General features: G+C 43.9%; 1 protein-coding gene across 2 annotated transcripts; it reads left to right on the top strand.

Annotated features, from left to right (window-relative positions):
* Positions 1-327: 327 nt before the first annotated feature.
* Positions 328-16340, top strand: RXYLT1 (ribitol xylosyltransferase 1). Of its 2 annotated transcripts, none has more exons than XM_028746890.2 (6): positions 328-711; positions 5820-5981; positions 7522-7624; positions 8086-8400; positions 8504-8674; positions 9900-16340. In XM_028746890.2, exons 1-6 carry the CDS (start codon positions 567-569, stop codon positions 10318-10320), a joined length of 1317 nt encoding a protein of 438 aa, XP_028602723.2. In that variant the 5' UTR covers positions 328-566; the 3' UTR covers positions 10321-16340. The 2 variants fall into 2 exon arrangements, with proteins under 2 accessions (XP_028602723.2, XP_028602724.2); XM_028746891.2 differs by lacking the exon at positions 328-711 and adding an exon at positions 2607-2903.
* Positions 16341-24222: the final 7882 nt, after the last annotated feature.

The raw sequence follows: 24222 nt of genomic DNA on the forward strand, positions 1-24222 counted from the left end.
AGTTTTTTAAGGGTGCTGGGAATTGTAGTTCTGTGATGGCTAAACTGCAGGCTCCCAGGTGGGTGTGCTTTGAATCATGGGTGTAGGCAGGATTTTTGATGGGAACCTCAGATTTGTATTGATTTTGATTGATTTAGGGGTGGCGGCTGCCCAACCCCAACTCCCGGCTACGCCCATGCTTTGGATGTATGCATGCAGCCTGTGGCAATAAAGGTTCTTCTGGGTTTTTTGGGAAGAGATTTCCCCAGCCCTATCTGAAGACGCTGCGGACTGAAACCACACACGGAGGATGAGACCCTCGCCTTCTCCGGGAGGGCTGCGCAAACAGGCAGGCTCCCCTCCCTGGTCCCGTTGCTGTCGAGACTCCCCGGGAGAACCAGCCCCGAGCCAAGCGCGCGAGACCCACGGAGCCCCCCTGGGTCCGTCCGGGACGCGCGTGTCCCGAATCCTCCGGGCGCGCCCGCCTCTCTCCCCGCCCGTCTCTTGGCGGGCAGGCGAGGGCAGCAAAGCCTCCCTCGTCGCGTCACTTCCCGGGCAAGATGGCGGCGCCCGCGGGGCCGTGAAAGATGCGGCTCACTCGGAAGCGGCTGTGCTCCGCGCTGCTGGCCGCCTACTTGCTCTTCTCCCTCTATGCGGCTTACAGCGTCTTCTTGAAGCCCCGCCGCCCGGCCGCCTCGCGAGCTGCCGCCCCGAGGGAGAAGCAGGGGCGAGGTAAAGGGGACTCCTTCCTTCCTTCCTTCCCAACAACGCCGCTGCCACCTCCTCTAATTCTGCCTCCCCACCACCTGCCCTGTTGCTCTCTGTGTGACAAGCATACCCACAGTCATTTATTACTGTATTATTATTAGTAGTAGTAGTAGTATTTAGTTTTAGGTGTGTATAGGATTGCAGTCTTGGCTCCTTGAGAGGCCGACTCTCTGCACTCCCCGTTACAGCAGGATTTGCATTTACAGAATTGGGTGGAAATGCAATGTTTGCAAGACGGGACAGGCACATACAAGTCCTATTCTGTTCCTATATGGTGCTTCAAGTGATGTAACCAGGGGACTGGCCAGAATTGGGGGCAGACTTCTAGGGGACGAGGGCACTTCCGGAGGCCCCCCAAAAATATTTGAAGGGGCATTGCCTAATGGTGTGCATGCCCGTCTTGTGATCCTTTATGTGGGGGCAGGGCTTACCCGTTTCCCACCCCCCATTATTTTATTCAAGTTGGCACCCCTGCTGGCCAGATTCAGAGAGTCCACAGTCTTGTACCATCAGGCGCTTCCCAAGAACTCCAAAGTGCTTTTAAGAAGAGAAAGGGATAGGTATATATTGTTGTAGATTCTTTTGGGCTTGATTGTGTTAGAAAATGGTAACAAAGTATAGGAAACGAGATTCATTCAGAGGTTGGAACGGTGTCAGGTTAAAGTTGCCACCATTGTTTTTCATTAAGCAAATCTATCACAAGCAGATGTCACAAACTGGTATTTAACTGTTGAAGCAGATGTTAATATCAGGTGATTAAAGGTAAATGGACCCCTGACCATTAGGTCCAGTCGTGGCTGACTCTGGGGTTGCGGCGCTCATCTCGCTTTAGTGGCCGAGGGAGCCGGCGTTTGTCCGCAGACAGCTTCCGGGTCACGTGGCCAGCATGACTAAGCCGCTTCTGGCGAACCAGAGCAGTGCACGGAAAAGCCGTTTACCTTCCCACCAGAGCAGTACATATTTATCTACTTGCACTTTGATGTGCTTTCGAACTCCTAGGTTGGCAAGAGCAGGGACCGAGCAACGGGAGCTCACCCCATCGCAGGGATTTGAACCACCGACCTTCTGATCGGCAAGTCCTAGGCTCTGTGGTTTAACCCACAGCACCACCCGCGTCCCTTATCAGGTGATTACTTCATAGTACAATAGACCAACCGGATGCCGTACGGATGTTTTGCAACACAACTCCCATCGACTCTGGCTAGCATGGCCAATGATGGGATGATGTGAGTTGTAGTCCAACAACATCTAAGAACATACATAGAGCATGCTGCATCAGGCCAGTGGCCCATGTAGCCCAGCATCCTGTTCTCACAGTGGCCGACCAGATGCCTGCAAGAAACCCACAGGCAAGACCTGAGCACAAGAGCACTCTCTTCTCCTGCGGTTTCAACCAGCTCCTCTGTTTGTGAAGCAGAGCAGAGCCATCATGGCGAGTAGCTTTAGTCTTGGCTAGTAGCCATCTGGAGGTTAGCAAAGGCTGGTGTAGACCAGGCATAGTCAAACTCGGCCCTCCAGATTTTTTGGGACTACAATTCCCATCATCCCTGACCACTGGTCCTGTTAGCTAGGGATGATGGGAATTGTAGTCCCAAAACATCTGGAGGGCCGAGTTTGCCTGTGCCTGGTGTAGACTATGTATTAGGCCTTAGAACAAGAATTTTACTTTTTGGAGTAAAGTCAGCAGCTTCCAGCATAAGTATTCATTATATTCATTATATTTTCATTAAGGTGGTAGCATAGGAAGAAAGTGGTGTAGATTGTCTATCATATTTTGTGTTATTGTTAGTATTACATTGTATTGCTTGGAAACAGTTGGTACTGAATTGCAGGTTGAGTAAACCAGGGGTTCCACGGACCTCCAGTGATCTGTGAGCTCCAACTCTCTGGTGGCAGCTCTGTGGAGCAGTGGAGCTATGTGTAAAGAATGCTTTGTGCGTAAGCACAGTGGCTGCTCTGTCTTTCTTTGAACCCAGAAGTCTGCCTGGAAGATGGATGGGATGGGCCAGAAATGATGAGGGGCAGAGAGGCTCTGACTTCCTCACAGGAATAAATTCAGGGCTGGCATCAAAACAAAGGAAGAACCCAAATGGAGAAAAGAGACAGATAAGGCACTGAAAAGGAATGGAGAGTTAATACATATGGAAATGGAAACAGTAAGAAATAAATTCGTTTAGCACAACAGACATATCCACCACACTGAAATAGTCATATTGATTTTAACTGTATTTTTTTTATAACGTCTTTCATTACTTATTGTATTTTATCGCATTGAAATTTGAAGTCCAAAATACTTTAGCACCTAGTGCAGAAAATTCATTAAGTGGTCTGCCAAACCCTTTGCAATTTCCAAGTGGTCGAAGCAGGGCAGAGTTTGGAAATTACAAGCTTTGTAATAAAAGTTGGGCCTTTTTTTCTGAATCCTAGCCAGTTACTTCAGTTTTCTCCAAGCTACTATCACAATCCTATTATGTGGTGCAACCAAAATGAAGGACAGGACAAGACTGTGGAGAGGGACCCTACAGTTTGTGAAACAACCAAGGTTTGCAGGAAAATTCTTCCAAACTCCTAAAAGCACTTTAGGTAGGATGAGTCTAAATGTGCCCCTGAGCACAGGTGTCATTCATTAGCAATTTTTTGCTTTCCTTTGGATGCGTACTCTGTTGAAAGGAGAAGTGCAAAGAAACAATCCTTTCTTCAATCATCCAATATAGGCTCGCAGTTCCTACACAAGCTCATCTGCCCTCTGGTGTGCATAGGTACGAATAACACTGCTTAGTGAAACAGCTATCTAGTTTGAATGTCTATTTCTGAGTTCCTGCTTCAGCCAAGCCGGAGCCACAAGGCCTACTAATACTGAGCAAACACCTCAACTGTTGTGTTTCTAACGTGGTTGAAGCTTACAATAGTTCTCTCCTGCTTTGTAAGATCAGTGTGTGCATGGTGAAGGAAACTTTCACATGCATAGTGTGAGAGTGCACTTTGGGATTTAGTTTCTCTAATAATGGGCAGTTTGCCACATTTTACATTCTTCCATTATCTTGTGTGTGTAAGGTGGAAGAAGGAAAGAGCTTCACGTTTAAATTGTGTTGGCCTGTTGGATAGCCATTACCACTACCCCAGTAAAAGTGCTCATCATATTTTCTTGGGTGGTATTGCTTTTCCAGGGATGTGGGTGGTGCTGTCGGTTAAACCACAGAACCTAGGACTTGCTGATCAGAAGGTTGGCGGTTTGAATCCCCGCGACGGGGTGAGCTCCCGTTGCTCGGTCCCTGCTCCTGCCAACCTAGCAGTTCGAAAGCATGTCAAAGTGCAAGTAGATAAATAGGTACTGGTCTGGCTGGAAGGTAAACGGTGTTTTCGTGAGCTGCTCTGGTTTGCCAGAAGCGGCTTAGTCATGCTGGCCACATGACCCGGAAGCTGTACGCCGGCTCCCTCGGCCAATAAAGCGAGATGAGCGCCGCAACCCCAGAGTCGGCCATGACTGGACCTAATGGTCAGGGGTCCCTTTACCTTTACCTATTGCTTTTCCATGGCTCAGTCTTTTAAGGAAGGCAGTTTGCATGCCCCGTAAGGTAGCCAGGCAGGCAGGCATGCAATGGGTGATTTATTACATTCTCCATAATAACGTAAGCAGCTACCTGAGAGAATCTCTCCCTTCTTCCAAAATTCAAGAGGGGTTAAGACTAATAGGTTAGCTGCTGTGACTTTACTGAGCTCTTGTGTATTCTGCTGTTACGTAGATTCTATGAAGTTTAATGACTGGAGCAAAAATGTAAACACATTTTAATAAAGAAGGTAGAAAAGCCAACAAGAGGCAGCCTTACCAGCTGAGCCAAGTGAAACTCCCTCCTGGAAGAACTGCTCACCACAATTAGGATGGAGGAAAGGGAAAATGAATGGGTAAGCCTGGTGGGGATGGGGGGTTGGAGTGGAGTGGGACAGTACACACCTGAGGTTCACACCTGTGCCCCATCAAGAGTTCAAGGCACACAGAGCACCTGCAGGACCCTGGAGAGCTCCCAGAGTTCTAACATGATAGCTTTGTGAACTGTTTTCTTGACAAGTACCTGCACGCCAGCCTGTTAAATGGCTCTTACCTTATTCTGCCATTTTTTGCTCCTGTGGAACTGAGGAGACAAGGGCACCATGCACGAGTCATCTGAACCAAAGGAGGTGGCAATACCGTGCCCCATAGTTGGGAGGGTCCTGAAGATGGTCCTGACAGTTGTGTGTCTGTGAGTCATGAGAGGCAGCACTGAAAGAAGCACATCACAAAGAGTTATAACTGACTCCTTGGTAGCTGCCTTATTCCAAGTTGGTCTATCTAGCCCAACATTATGTGCATTGACCAGCAGAGGATCTCCAGTGTTTCAGACATAAATCTTTTGCAGCCAGGGTTAGAAGCTGGGACCATGTATTGTTCTGGTTTCACAAAGGAGCCCCCATAATAATTTCAGCACCATGGAAAGCTCCTAGTAAGCCACTTGTTCTAAACAAGGGTTGGAAGTGAACTGAGGCCTTTTGAGTCTTTGCCTCCAATCCCCCTTTCCCAGGCTCTGCCCCCTTTAGAAGAAATAGTCTCTTAAAGGGTCAACCCTGTGGCATGAGAATGGACATTTCTACTGTAATCCATGACCTGTTGAACTGGATGGGTACTATTGGGACCCTTGATTCAAGTGAAGGTATCTCCAAGGATCCTGGCTCCAATCTATGGGCTCTGATGCTGTGGCATTTGGTTCAGTGGCTCCTTCCTGCCAGTCTTGGATTCAGTGGTCCCCTGATTACCAGCATTAGGATCACCGTCAGGAACATAATCCGGCTTCTTAACCAGTGATGTTGTAGCCTTCTGCTTGGTGTCCTGATCATTGCTGGATTTTGGTGTCATGACAGACTATTTGCATAGAAAGCATATGCTGAGCTATGTTTCCGTGGTGTTTTTTATTATATAAAAAAGTACTTATGCACTTCAGGTGTCACAGTTTTAGTATATGTACAGCATGGGCCTGTAACAACACATTCAACAAAGTTCTGGTGTAATGGTTCACGTGGTCTACATTTTTTATACTTAGAACATGCTGTTTTGGGAACTGAAGAATGGAATCCTTGGGAAGTTGATGAGAAAAACGATTTGCAGCGGAAGTCTGCAAATAGTCTTCAACTGTTAAAAAAGATGCAAGTGCAACAGGAACAAACAGACCTGAGGGTACAAATTTGGGGGAAAGCTGCTATTGGTAAGCGCTTGTCATTAGCAATGTGATTGCTGTTTCTAAATAATATTGCTTCACTCCTTTGGTTCGATCCTTAACATTTCATTACTGAACTATTGCATTCAGTGGGTTTACTTCCTCATAACTGAGTTTAGGATTATAATGTTAGGCAGGATTCCAAGCCCACTTTGCTGATAGCAAGCCTTGTTAACTTCCATTGGACTAGCTTCCTAGTAGATATTATTAGGATCATATCTTGTAAAATGGAGCATAACATTGCCTGCCCAGTGATTTAAAAATTAATTTGACTACAGATGTTAAAAGTTTCTGAACGTAGAGGGGCAGATGGGGCTCATCAACCTAGGAAGGTAGCCCATAGGAGAAGGAAAACCCTGATCCTAAAACTCCACTGCCTTGCGGCTATACTCATTCATGAGAAAGGCTTCAGGAGTAAACCCCAAGGAAAAGTCCATTCCTGCTACCTTGCTGAGACTCCTCCTTCAGCTCTGGCTCCTGCCTTGTGGAAGGCACAAACCTCCATAAATCTCTCCCCCCTTCTGCTGGATTAGCCTTTGGCCCCATTTCTTCTTCCACCCATTCCTTGGAGCCCTGCCAGTCCCTGACACCTTTCCTATTTTTCTGTATTCCTCTCATTGATTTCGCACCTTGATAGTGTAAAGCCCTTTGCAGTGGTAAATGGATGGACACTCTATATGAGTCTCTGAGGGTGTTGTCAGGGAACTGCCATCAGCTCAGAGGCGAGAGATGGAAGGGCAGTTGTGTTATAGGGAGCCTCTGAAAATCTTGTGAAGCAGTTCCTCTTCTGGCGAGGAGGAAAGCCCCACCTCCAGTGGAGAAGAGGTGCAAGGACCAGAGGATGCTAGGCAGAGCCTCAACACCGAGCCTGAGCAAACCGGAGGGGAGGAAAGTACCCCTTTGCCAGCGCCCATTCTGCACAGTAGGCGCAGGGAAGGGAGGAGAAGGTTGGGGGTCACGTGACTGTTTTGCTGGAGGAGGTATAAGGACCACCCACTCCCAGATTCTGCTAGCGAGTGAGCCAGACATGAACTTGCGACGCTCTTCACTGTAAATAGTTTGCACCAAGAATAAAACCTGGAAAAGACAGGTGGGAGTCTTGCCTGTTTACTCTTGAGCAACCACACCAGCATCTGACAGGTGTCTTTCTTCAGTACTGAATGGGGTGGAATATTAGCCTGAGAGTGGGATCTGTCAAAGGCAGCTCTGCTATCAGGTTTTCCTCCCAGTGGGCCAGGGCTTCTCTCCATGCCAAATAGCCCAAAGCCTTATATCACCTTGCAGATATAAGTGCACCTTGCATGCATCAGCACTCCTGTAGGTTTCCTGCTTTCTCGTCTGCTTAGATCCCCTCCCTAAAGCACCCTTCATTGCTCTTACTTATTGCAGACCTTTATTTACCTTGCCAAGTTGTGTTGCTTTATTGGAGTTGGCCTGCTTTGCTTCTTTTTATCTTCATTTTTCGTTAAGGTATCTAGGAGTTCAGATGTGTCCCATATTGTTCAAACTATAAATCATGTCTTCATAGGCCTTTACCTGTGGCAGCATATCTTTGAAGGTCTTCTTGAGCCTGCTGATGTGTCGGCCCAGTGGAGAGAAGGAAGCGTCACAGCAGGGAAATCATTCTTCAGGTACCGACTGTATGATACCTCTCTTAAGTTTAGTGATGGCAGTATTTCTTAGCCCAGTGAACATACTTAATGTAATTTTGTGCATTAGTTAGTGAAATTGTTCAAACAGAATGTTTATTCAACAATGAATAATGTGATACTTGCCTGCACATTGGTTGGTACATCTTTGTGTGTGTGTGTGTGTGTGTGTGTATGAATATATATGTATTGCTGGTACAACAAGCCTTGGGGTCAGGCCATGAAGAGTTGGCAGCAACAGACAGTGCAGGACAAAGCCTTATGGTGGTCTTAATTTCTTGGGAGAAATTGCACAGTTCCTCTTCATTCCATTACAAAAACGATAGAGCAAAGTCCTTTGAGCATCAGTGATAACTGTTATTTAAAATGTCCATCTGGTGTGTTATATTGCATTATTTGTAATACCTGTAAACCTTGCAGTGCCTGTGCTTTGTCATTCACAGCTTCATTACGGGTCCAGCTGTAGTCCCTGGCTACTTCTCAGTAGAAGCTGACAATGTGGTTCTAGTGCTGAATGGCCGAGAGGAAGGAAAGATCTCCTACGCCACTCAGTGGCTGCATTATGCACAAACATTAGTACAAACTCACAAGCTGCAGCATGTTGCTGTTGTGTTGCTTGGAAGTGAACAGTGCAGAAATGAATGGATTTCCCCTTACTTAAAAAGATATGGAGGGTTTGTGGACCTGCTCTTCGTAATATACGACAGCCCCTTAGTGAACGAAGAAGATATTTTCCACTGGCCTTTGGGAGTTGCTACGTAAGTCCTTAATACATTCAGGAAAATATTTTTAATTTTGCATATGCCTAAAAATTATGTCCTATGTATTAATGTGTACAGACATGTTTTATTTTCATTACAGCTACAGATACTTTCCTGTAGTTGAACCGAGTTGGTCAATGCTCCACACGCCAAGACCGTACCAGTGTAATTTCTTAGGAACCATTTATAAGAATTCAACAAGAGAGATCCTAGTGGACGTCCTGAAACAAAATGGACTCGATAAGCTTTGTTGGATTTCAGCCAGAGAAGAGTAAGAACTATAGTCTGTAACAGCAAAAATATTAACAGTTAAAAATACCAATGTTTTATGTTGACTGCATCATAATTTTGATACCAATTTGCAATAATTGCTCGCATGGGGTGTGTGTGGGTCTGTGTGTGGGTCTGTGTGTTTTGAAATGCCAAAATTGTTGGATGATGGCTTTATGATAATGGTTCAAATACCATACCAGCACTTTATAAAACTGCTATATGCATCGTGATGTGCAGGTAGAATTCCAAGATGATGATGATGATGATGATGAAGATTATCCGCCCATCTGGCAACAGAACACTAAAAGCAGAATAAAACTTCAAACATTAAAAACTTCCCTAAACAGGGCTGCTTTCAGCTGTCTTCTAAAAGTCAGATAGTTGTTTATTTCCTTGACATCTGGTGGGAGGGCATTCCACAGGGTGGGCACCACTACTGAAAAGGCCCTCTGCCTGGTTCCCTGTAACCTTACTTCTTGCAGGGAGGGAACCGCCAGAAGACCCTCGGAGCTGGACCTCAGTGTCCGGGCTGAACAATGAGGGTGGAAACGCCGCTTCAGATATACTGGGCTGAGGCCGTTGAGGGCAGGCATAGGCAAACTCAGCCCTCCAGATGTTTTGGGACTACAACTCCCATCATCCCTGACCACTTTCTATTTTTGAGCTGTGTGTATGAATGCATAGAATTTGAATGGAAATTCTTTAGAAATAGTTTGAGATGTGCAGCACTCAAGGTCAAAGCACTGTTGTTCATTCTCTTGACTATTCCAGTTTGTTAGTTTAAAATATGTGCTCTTTCTTTCTGATCAACCTCACAAATAAGTGAAAATCAACATAATGACTTGGGTCTGTTCCATCTGTGTGTGTCCCCCAAAAGCCCCTTTTGCCCCCTAATAGTGACCTGAACAATGTGGGATGAGAGTCAGGAGGCTGCTGAGATGGAGGAGAGGAAGGAAACATTCCTTTTGTGAACTTCCTTACTGTTAACTTATCTTAGGATCCAAGCCATTAAGCTCTTTAAAACAAGGCAGTAATGATTGATGAAGGCACTGGGAAAACAGTGATGTAAACTATCCACTCCCCAGTTCTTAGATATTACTGTTGTGGCTGTGGCTGCTACACCGAAAGGCCGCCCTAAAAATGTGGTGTGAATCTTTTGTTTTCCGCAAAATCTGTTGTTGACGAAGTATGCGCTTTCAGCATCCTTTTGTCTTTTTTTCTAGGTGGTGGCCTCAGGAAACAAACGAGAGCCTTCGAAACTACCATGACGCATTGCTACAGAGTGATCTCACGTTATGCCCAGTGGGAGTAAATACAGAATGCTACAGGGTTTATGAGGCATGCTCATTTGGCTCCGTTCCTGTTGTAGAAGATGTAATGACACCAGGCAATTGCGGAAATTCATCTGTGTCCCACAGTGCCCCACTGCAATTACTAAAGACCACGGGAGCTCCCTTTATCTTTATTAAAAACTGGAAAGAACTTCCTGCCGTTTTAGAAAAAGAGCAAAATATGACTTTGCAACAAAAGATTCAGAGGAGGAAACAGCTTATGGAATGGTATCGGCAATTCAAAGCACAAATGAGACAAAAATTTATTAACGCACTGGAAAATTCCTTTTTAGCTAAGGACAGAGGAGGTTAATTGTTACTCTGAATAGGCTATAGTGTAATGCGGATCATTGGAAGCCAGAGCTGCTTCCCACATTGGTTTTTCGCCCACGAAATAAAAATGTAGACATAAATGCATGGCCACAATATAAGGATCCTGCATGAATACCAGCTGTCAGTGTTGACGAAATGGGTTCGCATGCCACCTTGCAGTCCCATCCACTATGGGACTCTCTGAGCAGATTTGGTGGGAGACTGCGGGGAGAAAAAGAGGAAAGGACGTCGTTTTGCATGAGCAGAAATCTGCTTGTATAGTGTTAGATGTTGCCTAACGGCCTGAAAATTAATTAAGAACTCAGTTTACAAAAAAAAAGAAAGTCTTGTCACTGAAGAATCTGCCTCAAATCACGTCGATAAGTTTAGTTGTTTATTTTCAATATTTAGTTACCACCCAATAACTAAAGTTCCTTGAGCGGTTAGTCAGTAAAAATTAAAACCATAGAACTTATATTGAAATGTATGTTAAATCTAAGCAACGACAAAACCAGCCGCAAAATAACACCAGCAACAAAGATCATCAGTGCAACAGGATGGACAAGCTTAGGAAAACGATGGAGGTATTTCATTGTTTCCCTGACTTTCTGAAAATAGGATTAGAAACACAGTGGGGTTTTAATTAGCTTGTTTGAGTGTGGAATAAAACAGGTTCAGTGAGCAGAATAAAATTATCCAAACTAATCTTTTTCCAGCAAAGAGAATTAATAAAACTCTGTAAGCTGCTGGTGGGCAGGAAGTTTCAGTCTATTTCTTCCACAGCAGATGAGCTCTTGCCTCCCCACAAACAAGACACTTTACCACTGCTATCTGAACGTGGGGTTCGTAACAGGAATTCACCACTTTTGACATAGAGACAGGTGTGTGGTGACTTTCAGATGGGAGTACCGTATTGCAATCTATGTAGAGCTGCATTTGAATATGGTTCAGGAGCTTCTGCTAGTGTGAAACGTTTCCGCTTGGCTGTTGACATGTACAAGTAGGCACCATCCTGTAATAGCTCTTTTGAGACTCCTGCATTGGCTACCAATCTGTTTCCCTGGAGAGCTCAGGTCCTGATTGCCTCTCTTCTAGTATGAAAAATACAGCAATCTCCCGCTGGCCCCCATCAGCATTAAAAAATGACTTGCTTCACATTCTGTTTTTTTTTGTGAAGGTCATATTGGCCTCCACACACTAAACTGGCCTTCCCTGTTTGTAACCTCGTAGTTTGGAATTTGATCTACCGTGGGCGAGCCATATTGACTTCTTCCCTGTTATCTTTCGGGAGGCAAGTTAAGACTTCTTTCTTGCTGTTGATTTGAGGGTCTTTGTTCTGCTGACTAGCTGTTTTATTCTTATATTTCAGTTTTCCTTACAACTTGTTTCACGGTTGTGTGTTAAAAGACTTTCTGTGTTCATAAAGTGGTATACAAATTACTTAAACACAGTATCAAAATCAAGGTCATAGCAAAGCCCATTTCATTCAAACTAATAATAATAATAATTTTATTATTTGTACCCCGCCCATCTGACTGGGTTGCCATCCACTCTGAGTGGTAATTTTGCAGTAATAGCTATGGGGAGTGGGGGTGGGGACAACCACCACAACTACATAATGACTATGGAGTCCAGATGCCATTTGTATGAAGTGTATTCCAGGGAGGGTCTCTTTTTTTAATGTTGAGAATGCATACTCATTTGTTGTTCTTTAGTCGTTTAGTCGTGTCCGACTCTTCGTGACCCCATGGACCAGAGCACGCCAGGAACTCCTGTCTTCCACTGCCTCCGCAGTTTGGTCAAACTCATGCTGGTAGCTTCGAGAACACTGTCCAACCATCTCGTCCTCTGTCATCCCCTTCTCTTTGTGCCCTCAATCTTTCCCAACATCAGGGTCTTTTCCAGGGAGTCTTCTCTTCTCATAGGATGGTTAAAAATCATTGCCAATGCATGGGGGAATCACTTCAGCCAAACAACTTGCTGCAAGGAGCAGCCTCTATGTGATTGCATTTTTGGCTGCCATGTCACCAATCCCATATATATGAATGGGGCTAATGTCTTGCAGGTCTGGGTGGAAGGGCACTCATATATGTGTAGGCAGGTGTTTGCACACTCCACATTACTAAGGGTTCTATGGAGTACATGCAGTTTAAAATCAATCTATTTTTAAAAAGATGAACTTAAAGTATTAAAAAGAAAAGTTGTGTTGCAATTGTATACACACTTTCCCCTACAAGTAAGTTGAATATAGTCCAGTTTATTTCTTTTCTTTTTTTAAAAAAAATGATTAAAGATTTTCCTCATTTACAAAAGCACATGCATTGTCTCTTTGTGTTTTCTACACATCAGTTACATTTGTTGTGAGACATTGGTGTTATATGTAGTGTAGGGTTGGGAAGAAAAGAGGGGGTGGGGTGGTAGAGCTTATGTTCTTTTACTTAGTGTATGTCTGAGGCTTTGTGGGGTTTCAGGTTTTTGAGGACCGTATCTATTTCCTCCGGGGTGATAGGACTGTCCATTAATTCTTGCTCTTCAGCTGTTAAGGTTAGCATGTCAGTCCTGCTAGAAATTTTCTGATTCCTTCTCAGATGACTTGTGGGAGGTGTATAGATTGGCGTATTTTGTGTGTGTGCAAATTCTGAGGTTATTTCTTTGGAGAAGAATGTTTTGCTGCCATCATTTTTGGTGATGCAATGTATTCTTGTTTTGAGTGGTTTTTTCCTACACCTGTTTGCTAATAGCCTGGAGTTTTTCCCTCCTTACTCATAGAAGCGTTTTTTTGAATATAGGATGTTGATCATTGTTTTGTTGATTTCTAGTGAGTTTATTTCCCTTCTTTTTTGTCCTATAAGTTTAAGGAGTCTTTTAGCTCCTGTTTGTAGCGTGATGAGAGGGCTGTGATGTCTTGTTCTATTTTGCTAATTTTTGAGGAGGTTTGTTTTTTAAGGGATGCTTTCTCTTTTATGCAGGCTCCTCTGGTGACTGCTTTCATTGTGTCCCAAAGGAGCAAAGTTGTAATATTGTCTGCGTCATTTTCCTTGAAGTAGTTCTGGAAAGTTTTCTTGAGACTCTCCGATTAATTTGTTTGTGCTTAGGATGGGACTGAAAGACCATGTTGAGGTGGTTCGTGTTTCATCTCATATTTTAAGGGTAGCTTCTACTGGGGTGTGGTCTGTGATTTTGATGTTACCTGGGGGTGGCGCTGTGGGTTAAGCCACAGAGCCTAGAACTTGCCGATCAGAAGGTCAGCGGTTCGAATCCCCGCAACGGGGTGAGCTCCCGTTGCTCGGTCCCTGCTCCTGCCAACCTAGCAGTTCAAAAGCACGTCAAAGTGCAAGTAGATAAATAGGTACCGCTCTGGTGGGAAGGTAAATGGCGTTTCCGTGCGCTGCTCTGGTTCGCCAGAAGCGGCTTAGTCATGCTGGCCACATGACCCGGAAGCTGTACGCTGGCTCCCTCGGCCAATAAAGCAAGATGAGCGCCGCAACCCCAGAGTCGGTCACGACTGGACCTAATGGTCAGGGGTCCCTTTACCCTTTACCTTATGCTCATTGACTCAAACAAGGGGGCTAAGCCTTGTCTGATCAATATGCTATCCAGTCTGGACATTGCGCCATGGAGTCTAGTTTATTTCTGAGTTGAAAGTGTTGTATCCAATGCTACTCATATTCAGAGCAGTCCAATGAAATTAATGGACTTGACTATCATAGGTCCATTAATTTCAGTGTGTCTACTCTGAGCAGAACGTAGCCGGATACAACCCTAAATCATACTTCCTTATGCTCCTTGGTGCCGTACCTCTTACTTTCCCCCGAATTTTCTTTGTTTTTCATGGTTTCTGAGCATAGCTGTTTCCACACATTCCCCGAATACCATCTTCAATCCCAAGTTTTTCATAACAAGGATTTTTCATCTTCTAATAAATTTTTCCATCCACCCATAGCAATATGGAACAAGCAAAAAAAGTCAAACAACCCCAAACCATTAATGAATGAAAAAGTGGGAGTCTGACAAAATAAAACATTGCATATGGCCTCTTCAGTGGTGCTCTTTATTGGCTTTTGCAGAAAGCTAGCCACAAGACAGCTGTTTTATTTTAAAAGGAGGCAGCTGGTACGTGGGCGGCCCTTGTGTAGGGCAGCTGTGCAACATAGCTCAGCCTAGCACAGTCGGTATTCAGGGAGGTCCCCTGAATTTGGGGGGCATTTATTATCTGTCCAAAATGGGAATGCCCAGCATTGAACTCCAAATAACATTTTCCCAGAAAACAAAACACAGCGTTCAGAAATTTAACAAAAGGTTCTGCATATAGTACAATATGCAACTCAGTCAACTGGGTGCAAAACCACTCCCAATGTACTCTACATTGGCCCACCAACACTGTAAAGTGAAATTAGATGCAGCTAAACCCCGCTTGAAAGTCATGCCCTTGCCAGTCAAGAGTTGCCTGGAGATCACAAGAAGATTAATCTTGAAGGAATCGTAAGAAATAATAGATCAGGAACGGAGGAGGTGGCTGCTGGTCTTGGTTCCCCGCCCCCTCTTACTACCACAATACAGTAGAAGGCTTTGTCAATTTATTTTTTACAATAGCAGGTTCATTTTCAACATTTTCATTATCTGATGGATGCAAGCTTTTCCCTTGGTTTCTGTTTTTTGTTACCAAGGAAACGGCTTCAGCTAATGAAACGCATTTAAATAGTGTGTTCATTTTGGTGTACAATGTTCATTCATTGAATTCCTGACCTGTTTTAAAGTTGCTGCTTTCAAAATATTTATTCTACTCATGCCTTCGTACATTTCCGTTTACTACGTGACTGCGGTGGCTTAGGGCTCCCAAGGTTTCTTCCCCATCTGGGCTCAACAGGTCTTCCAGTTGCACAAGGAAAACAGCAGATTAAGCTGTTGCCCATCACTGCGTGTACATGCAGGGGGAAATGTGACATGCTGAATTTTGGCCTGTCTCGAATGTTAAAAGCAGTCAATAAAAAAACATTTAAACAGGCAACCATATGGAAGCTTTATTTTATTTAATTTCTTGGACAGAGACACAATGGAAAGCTATATATCCAAGACAGGCAAGTATCAGGTTTAATGCTACATGAAAATGAACAAACACAAATGTTGGGGCATAAGGACAAGAATAGGACCTTTGTTCTCTGCCTGTCCTTCAAATACTGCCCAGTGGCTGGTTCATTGTGTTGTCTCCGTACAGCAATAAGATGGCAGATCCTTTCCAAGTGGTCTGCATGTCTCTTGAAGGTACCTGCACTTTCACATATCAAGGATGAAAATATAGTGGTTGCTGATGGTTGTGTTTGTATTTTTTTACCTTTGTAGAATGATTCCCACAAGGCAGCTTTAAATATCAAATGATGTTATGCTTTCCCTGTTGACGAGTGCAGCACATGCCTTGAAGCTTCTTCTGCCTGCAGCCATTCATGCTTGTTTGTTCCAGTGATTTCTCTCTACTAATTACATTTAGTAATGTAAAATCCTAAGTCTCTAATCAGGTCTCTTGGGTTTTGAGTACTTGGGCTTGTAAGCAATTTCCATCATCTTTCCTCCAGCCTAAGACAATTCATAGCGGTTTCAGCTGTAAATAGTCATATATATATATTAAAAACAAAAATAATATTGCAGGCCTGAAATGGAATATAACTTACAAGGTGAGTTTAAAAAGTAGTTCTTAAAATTGTACGAGTGGTGTTTTAGACATAATTTTCTTCCTAGAAGAAAGATGACTCCTACAGGAGACATCATCAAAATGGATTCAAAGGGAAGGGAGGTTTGATTTTTTTTAGACAGCAAAACAGTGGTAGAAAAAGCTATGTATAGGAAGATATCACAAGCCCAAGTCCCAGGGACACCATCTGTGATCTGTGAAGTACACAACACTATATTAATTTCATGTCATATGCTGGTCAAGCCAAGCCAAACCAAGCCTATCTGCCTGATGAGATAGAGGTGGAAGTTTTATGGTCACATTAATCCTATCAAATGGAAAGCGCAGTCATTTTTTTTAAAAAAACACAAAAATACCAGCAAAGCCTTTTGTTGGCATCCGTATGTGTGGGGCCTTTTCACCCCTTATAACAATAAGACACAGAGTATGTGGAGGCAAATGGGTTATCTAGCTGAGCTGGTTTGTCGTGTGTGTTGTGAGAACAGGGACCAACAAAATAGGCAATTTTTGATATAACACAATATAGGCATTTACTCTAGCTCTGCATTTTGGTGTTCCTAATTTTGAGCTGTTCCTAATTCATAATAAATTGTGAGTGCTCAGAAACCTGCATATTAAGATGGGCTTTGTCTTACATACCTCATCACGACCCATAAACACCTCTCTCTCTTTTTCAAACCAAGGCTTCTGGGAGGTAAAATTATCCTCTGGAACTCTCATACTGATCAGACCTCATACTGGCTGTTTATTCTAGTTTACAGAGTACAGTCCACTGATGGAAATAATCCTCCATCTGAAGGGCTGTCCAGTCCAAGCCTGGTTTAAAGAGAAAGTACTGTAAGAGGGAAGAGCAGGGTTCTTGGAGTTGCACACAGTTAGTACCTGGACAGCAGACTGAGAAGGCTCACATACAGTCTTCCCTACCATGTTATGATATATTCCTGGTTAAATGATCATAATTATTTCCAAATCTGCACAGGTACTCATCAGAGTCAACAGGTCACACTACAAATATACAGTGGTACCTCGGGTTACATACGCTTCAGGTTACATACACTTCAGGTTACAGACTCCGCTAACCCAGAAATAGTGCTTCAGGTTAAGAACTTTGCTTCAGGATGAGAACAGAAATTGTGCTCCGGCGGCGTGGCAGCAGTGGGAGGCCCTATTAGCTAAAGTATTGCTTCAGGTTAAGAACAGTTTCAGGTTAAGAACGGACCTCTGGAACGAATTAAATACTTAACTTGAGGTACCACTGTACAGACATAGAGACTAGATCCTGTGGCAGACCCAGATGCGAACTCTGTCCCCAGGTCTGCTCTGGCAAGACTATTGTAGGACTTTATAACGCCATCCACAACAACAGGATTCGTTCATCTGCTTATCTTCTACTGGACTATATGGCACCATCTATCTATTGCAATATTTCTTCCTTCTTCAATGCTAACTACTGGTAGATTGTTTAGGCATAGCAGCGTAATCTAAACTTCTAGTAGACTTAGGATTCAGTCCAAAGCCCTGGCTGGCAGTGGCGAGGGCTTGATGGAATGGTGTATCCATCAATGCTTTAATGGTCCTGCCCCTCACACTGGTCAGGGGTGGAACAAGGAAGGGAAGACTCATTTGTTGTACTACCTCCTAGGCTGGCATAGCAAAGAGGCCCAGAGTGTGCTCATTGTTGTTACGTGACAGCAACAAGGTGGGCACAGGATCCATCAAATCCTGTGCCAGAATAGCTCACTCCCTCAAAATGCCCCATCACTGGTTACCACTGGTGGGGGCACTGCCAGCTGTAGCTTCTGCCTGCCCACAAATTGGTTGGTTGGGTGCACTGGGGTGCTCCTCACGAATGGGATTTCCTTGCTGACTGTGGAACTCCCCCAGTAGTAAAGGTCGACAGATCTGGCCCGGGCTGGGTAACAGGGCATCTCTGGCCCATCCGGACCCCCTCCAGCATGGTGAATCAGGTGTTTCAGTTGTTCTGTACAGGATTTATAGATTGCCTTGAAATCAACCATGTAACGTTTTACCATCACCTGCCTTCTCAATGAAACGCTGTATGTGTTCATATTTCATACAACATATGAGAGGATGAAGTAAGTGAAATATCAAATATTCATGATAGCAAATTCTTTTGATGTGTGTTTTAGGTGAAAGCGTCTTTGAGGCCTTGTTTGTTTTAACCGACTATAACAGAGTTCGTCTGCATAATGCAGCCTCAGGCAATCCTGGGCTTCTGTGGTTTTCAGAATCCCCTCCTGCCCTTTAACAAGTTATCATCAGGAAGTTTTGAAATACCCCTTCATTTTGAGAAAATTACAGAGTGCAAAGCAGTAACTACGCCTCGCAATGTTGTATAACTGCTTTGTCAGCAGTACTGGAAGCAAAGCTGTAACCCTGTAATTTTTAAAAATTAGCATACCTTTTCCCTTTCTAGAAAAATAGTATATCCTAGATTCCTTTTTCAACTCATGTTTCATTACAGTCATGCCATGTTAAATTTGATTATTTAAACAATTAAAGATGTTCTAAGTCTCATTACACCTATTTCTAAGCATCACAATACCATGTCATAATTTCCTGCATTGGCCCAAATATAAGCCAAAAGGTTGAGAATATAAGCCACACTTTAACTTTTCATGGTCGGAATTTTGGGGGGAAAGTGAGGCTTATATTCAGGCCAATACAGTATATAGCACTTTTCAGTCAATCATCAGAAAAAATATATTGGGAGAAGCCTTTATTTCCTCCTGTTTTCTGAGTCTTTAGTATAGAAACATTTCACAACTCCATAAATATATGGAGAAATGAGAAATCTATGTCCTTCTAGATATTGATGATGTCCAATTCCCAGCAGCCTGCACAAAATGTTAGCCTACAAACGTCACCCACCCAAACCCATGAAATAACCCATGGTGGGGGAATTCAAGATCACATTTATTCTTCAGTGCAGCATCCATTCATTTAAGTGGCACACAGACAATGGATGCTCACAGTGCATTGAACCTGAAGTGAATAAGAGACATAATATTATGGCCACTTTGGATGCACTGTGCAGGAGATTCTGTTGAATCTGCAAGCGCTAGCTATGAAATGCGTATGAAGAGTCTCCCCACGATTTTCAATATTGAACTTGGTGTCATGTTTTCATGTTAAGTAGGCAGGGGTGGCCCGGCCTATTTTGCCACCTGAGGCAAAATGGGAAGTTGCTGCCTCCCCATCCCTTACCCCACAGAAGTCAGGGTCCTGTTGCTGCCACCTCTCCTTGCTTGTCTGGCAGGAGAAGAGGCGTCTGCAGAAATTGGGAGCCATCGCTGGAAAGGGTGGAGAGCCTGCAGCAGCAAGAGCTCATGGGACCCGGCTGCTGCTGCTTCTCCTCACATCTCCGGCAAGAGTAGGAATGGGTGGCCTCAGCGGCAGGCAGGCACACTAGCAGGATTTTCCACCTCTAGATCCTGGTGGGATCCAACTGCCTGAGGCAATCACCTCAGCGTGCCTAATGGTGATGCCAGCTCTGTATATTAACTCGCCTACAGATCACTTACTACCTTAACAGAAAGTTGACATGTGCTTTTTTATTTTGGTATGATGTAATTGTACTCTTTGGGACGCAGGTGGAGCTGTGGGTTAAACCACAGAGCCTAGGACTTATCAGAAGGTCGGCGGTTCGAATCCCCGTGATGAGGTGAGCTCCCTGCTCCTGCCAACCTAGCAGTTCGAAAGCACGTCAAAGTGCAAGTAGATAAATAGGTACCGCTTTGGCAGGAAGGTAAACGGCATTTCTGTGCGCTGCTCTAGTTCGCCAGAAGCGGCTTAGTCATGCTGGCCACATGGCCCGGAAGCTGTATGCCGGCTCCCTCGGCCAATAAAGCGAGATGAGCGCCGCAACCCCAGAGTCGGTCATGACTGGACCTAATGGTCAGGGGTCCCTTTACCTTTACCTAATTGTACTCTTGCCAGGTTGCCTAATTTAGCTCAAATCCCTTTTGTGTCCTCTTTGTGTGAGCAGAGAAGGTATGTTTGTGACAGACACTCTCAGCTTCAGACCTCTTCATGGGCCTTGAGGTATCTGCTGGAAACATTGTTTTAGGCACAAAAGAAGAGGGCTTGGACACACTTTTCACTTTGGTTTTGAAAAGGACTAAGAATAAAAGGTCCCTTGCACCCTTCAACCTGATATCATTCCACTCTTAACTTACCGAGTGAAACTTGAAAAGGTTGACTGATGGCGAGATAGCAGCTTTTCTTGCTACATATACCACAAAGTGTTTTAAAGTATAGTATTTGAAATGGTTGAGAGCGCCTGTTGCCACATGGAATTGTCTCTTCTGCTTGAGAGTCAGCTCCACCTACTCATGAAATTACTTTCCTTCAAATTCACTTGTTAAAGATTTGATCATCACAGGGTGAAGTAAAGGGTGCAGTTTGCTGAAAAAGGCACTATAAGTGTAAATGCCTGATAGGAAGGTTTTTTCATACCACACATTTAAAGCACAAACCCCACAAGAATCCTGGGAGCTGTAGTTTGGCCCTCAGAGAGCTATATTACCCAAAGTCCTTAATAAATTACAATTCCCAGGAATTTTTGGCAGGGCTGGGGAAGGCTTGCTTTAAATGTGTAATTTATACACATTTATACAGTTTAGCATAGTTTAGCCTCACACATCTCCAGGGCCTAAATGAAGAGCTTTTCTACATATCTGTAGCCTTGTCTGAATAGGTATCTGAAGTTGAGACCAAAACCAACGTCAGGTAATATTGCTGCATTAGTGTACATGTGTGAAATGTGGATGAGACATAAACTGTGAGACAAGTAAAGAATGCGGTGAGATAAAATGAGGGCACAGCAGGAAACATAGATAGGAAAGCGAGAAAATAACATAGGGCAGTGTAGAATTAGAAGTCATGCCGATTTGCAGATGTTGATGATCTGAAACCTGTGTTTCGTTCTAGCCCATCCTAGTTGCCCTAGTCTTCTCATCTCGGCTGGGTCAATTTGTCCCAGTCCTCTCATCTCAAGGGGTAAGCTGGTTAACTCCTGGAATTCAAAATGCTGATGCCTCAGCACAGTGTGAAGAAATAAGCCTATGTGTCCAGCAATGTGAGATGGGTTCGTGGACACAGCGAAGGACATAAGCTGATATTTCTCCTAAATACGCCAAATGAAATAAAAGCCCAGAGGGAGAGGAGCAGACTTGACAACTAGTCTGAAGAACAAACAAAATATATTCGGTGTAGGCCTTATTTTAAGGAGGAAGAATGTTCCAGGTGGAAGGAAAGGCATGACTCCAGAAAGACCCAAGATTAATTTCAAGGGCATGTGGCACCCCTGTGAAGGCCTTCTCCTCTAATGATGTCAATAATGAAGACCTCCTTCATAATGATGTCAGCGGATGGACAAAGGCAGCTTCTCAGGTAACCCTTGTCACTTGTTATTGTCTCTTAAAATATACATTTAACAGTTGGGTGTGTGGGAAGATGAAGGGAGCTTTAGTTATTTATTTATTTTACACTTTTCTGATAATCAAAAAGGGCATCTCTCTTTCTGCGAGCCACATGAGGGAGCTGTGGTATCTGAAAATGCAGATAAGTGAATTAAGGGGTGCCTTCTTCCAGTGAGAACTAAGCGCTTTTATTTCCTCTGATTTAGATGGCAGAGACACTTGCTTGAAATCAACAAAACTTATAAAACGCTGGAGACGTGTATCTGTTTACATTGTATCAAAAGTGGCATATTTTTGCAGACCCTGGTCCTTGTCCATATGCTGTGATCATGCCATGGTGACGCCTGTCTGTCACTTTAGAATATCTTTATCTGGGCCACAAGAATGGCTTCTCCATGCCATGAGCCTTCTCAAGTCTAGGAGGCCTCTCAAATACACAAACTTTGTCTGCTGGGAAAGAAAGGACCTCCCCTCTGATTTACACCTTCTAAAACTGCCTCCATGGTCTGAGCAAGGTGCTAACCGGTGTTATCTCTCTGCATAAGGACCTGGCAAACTCTGGGACCCCAAACTGTTTGGATGCCTTCTCCCCACCCAATTGTTCATTCAGCATAAAACGAAGTTTTCCCATTATGTCTCTCAAGAATCATCAAAAGATTATTGAGTCCCTTGCGTCTAGCAAGTCTGATGCTGTGTAATTACTAGTCTCTCTAAAGATAAGAGATCAGAAATGTTCGTTTGCATTCTTTGCCACCTCTGTTTAATCCATGGTCTGTTACTGATCTTAAATAAACTTTTCAATTTATAATTTGAACAGTAGTGGCCATGAATTTTTACTTAAACCATGGATCTGCCCTATTCATAAACTACAACAGCTTGTCTCTGCTACAGGTTTGGAAGGACAAGTAAGTAAATAAGTTACAGATTGAGTCCTTCTTACAGAGACCAGAAGGTCTGCCCATTTCCTTACTATCAGTCCTCACTAGGCTGCTTCCCCCAAGCCTGTTAATACCGCCCCTCCTTTAGGTGGGTGGTACAATTAGCTATCTAAGAATCTACACCTGGAGAATGGATCTGCCATTAGTAATATTTAAAGGTTTTATGATGGTCATTAAATTTTTTGTGATGCAAAACTTTAGATTTAGTTATCTATGCCAGTAAATTGATTTGCACTCTTTTAAATAGACAAATTAAATAGTCAAAGTGCAAAAGTAGATAAATAGGTACTGCTCTGGCGGGAAGGTAAACGGCGATTCTGTGCGCTGCTCTGGTTCGCCAGAAGTGGCTTAGTCATGCTGGCCACATGACCTGGAAGCTGTACGCCGGCTCCCTCAGCCAATAAAGCGAGATGAGCACCGCAACCCCAGAGTCAGTCACGACTGGACCTAATGGTCAGGGGTCCCTTTACCTTTACCTAAATAGATCATAGGAGGTTCAGTAATTTTGAAGTTCTAGAAGTATTAAGACCAATATGCTGGAAACAAGAGAAAAAACTACTAACACAATAATTTCCATTTTCCTCCCAGCATATTAAAAGTAAAGGTAAAGGGACCCCTGACCATTAGGTCCAGTCACAGATGACTCTGGGGTTGTGGCACTCATCTTGCTCTATAGGCCGAGGGAGACGGTGTTTGTCCGCAGATAGCTTCCAGCTATTGATATTTAAAAGTTAGCGCTACATGGTAGTATATTGTTCAAAAAGCCACCATCCCGTTGTACTGCCGTGTAAAAGGAACATCAGAAATTGGGACAGAAGGGGTAGCAGTATAACCATTAAAACTAACATAATAAACCCCACGTTTGAATGGAGTCATCTAGGGAACCTGTGCTGGAAAATGGTGTTTGCCCATTATAACAATACAACCATAGGTTGCAAGCATGCATCTTCCATTCAAACAGTAATGTGTTCACTGGTTGGCTTACTAAAAATGCACTTAGCCCTCAGTAGCATGAAGTGATTCATTTTTCATATAGACTTTTGTCTTATTAATAGTTAATAAGAATATGGATTCAAGCTACAGTTCTAAAAACACTCAATGAGTAAGATAGATGGGCTTTCCATTTTTATTCTGAAAGCCCACTTCAGATTAAAACAAGGCTCTAGATAGTGATTTCTGAAAGATTCCCCCTGCCAAAAGTGACCAGTTCTTTTCCGTGTAGTTCCTCTATAGTCACACAAGTATAGAGGGGAGATGAAAGAAAACGATATTTTTAAAGATTTCTAGGTGCATGAATCAGATTTGCTGTACACACTGAAAAAAACTATCAAGTCAGAATTTAGCGATGTGGCATTATTATTTGTTGTTGTTGTTGTTGTTTAGTCGTTTAGTCGTGTCCGACTCTTCGTGACCCCATGGACCAGAGCACGCCAGGCACCTCTGTCCTCCACTACTTCCCGCAGTTTGGTCAGACTCATGCTGGTAACCTCGAAAACACTATCCAACCATCTCGTCCTCTGTCGCCCCCTTCTCCTTGTGCCCTCCATCTTTCCCAGCATCAGTGTCTTCTCCAGGGAGTCTTCTCTTCTCATGAGGTGGCCAAAGTACTGGAGCCTCAGCTTCACGATCTGTCCTTCCAGTGAGCACTCAGGGCTGATTTCCTTAAGAATGGATGCGTTTGATCTTCTTGCAGTCCATGGGACTCTCAAGAGTCTTCTCCAGCACCATAATTCAAAAGCATCAATTCTTCGGCGATCAGCCTTCTTGATGGTCCAGCTCTCACTTCCATACATCACTACTGGGAAAACCATGGCTTTAACTATACGGACCTTTGT

Source organism: Podarcis muralis, chromosome 10 (genome assembly GCF_964188315.1).
Source record: "Podarcis muralis chromosome 10, rPodMur119.hap1.1, whole genome shotgun sequence".
In the NCBI taxonomy this organism is placed as follows: domain Eukaryota; kingdom Metazoa; phylum Chordata; class Lepidosauria; order Squamata; family Lacertidae; genus Podarcis; species Podarcis muralis.

What these genes read in the sequence shown, in the direction of transcription:
- RXYLT1 (XM_028746890.2), top strand. Translation starts at nt 567, where the DNA reads ATGCGGCTCACTCGGAAGCGGCTGTGCTCCGCGCTGCTGGCCGCCTAC. An exon ending in GAGGGAGAAGCAGGGGCGAG is followed by an intron (nt 712 to 5,819) that starts GTAAAGGGGACT and finishes TTTTATACTTAG; the next exon opens with AACATGCTGTTTTGGGAACT. An exon ending in TTGGGGGAAAGCTGCTATTG is followed by an intron (nt 5,982 to 7,521) that starts GTAAGCGCTTGT and finishes ATGTCTTCATAG; the next exon opens with GCCTTTACCTGTGGCAGCAT.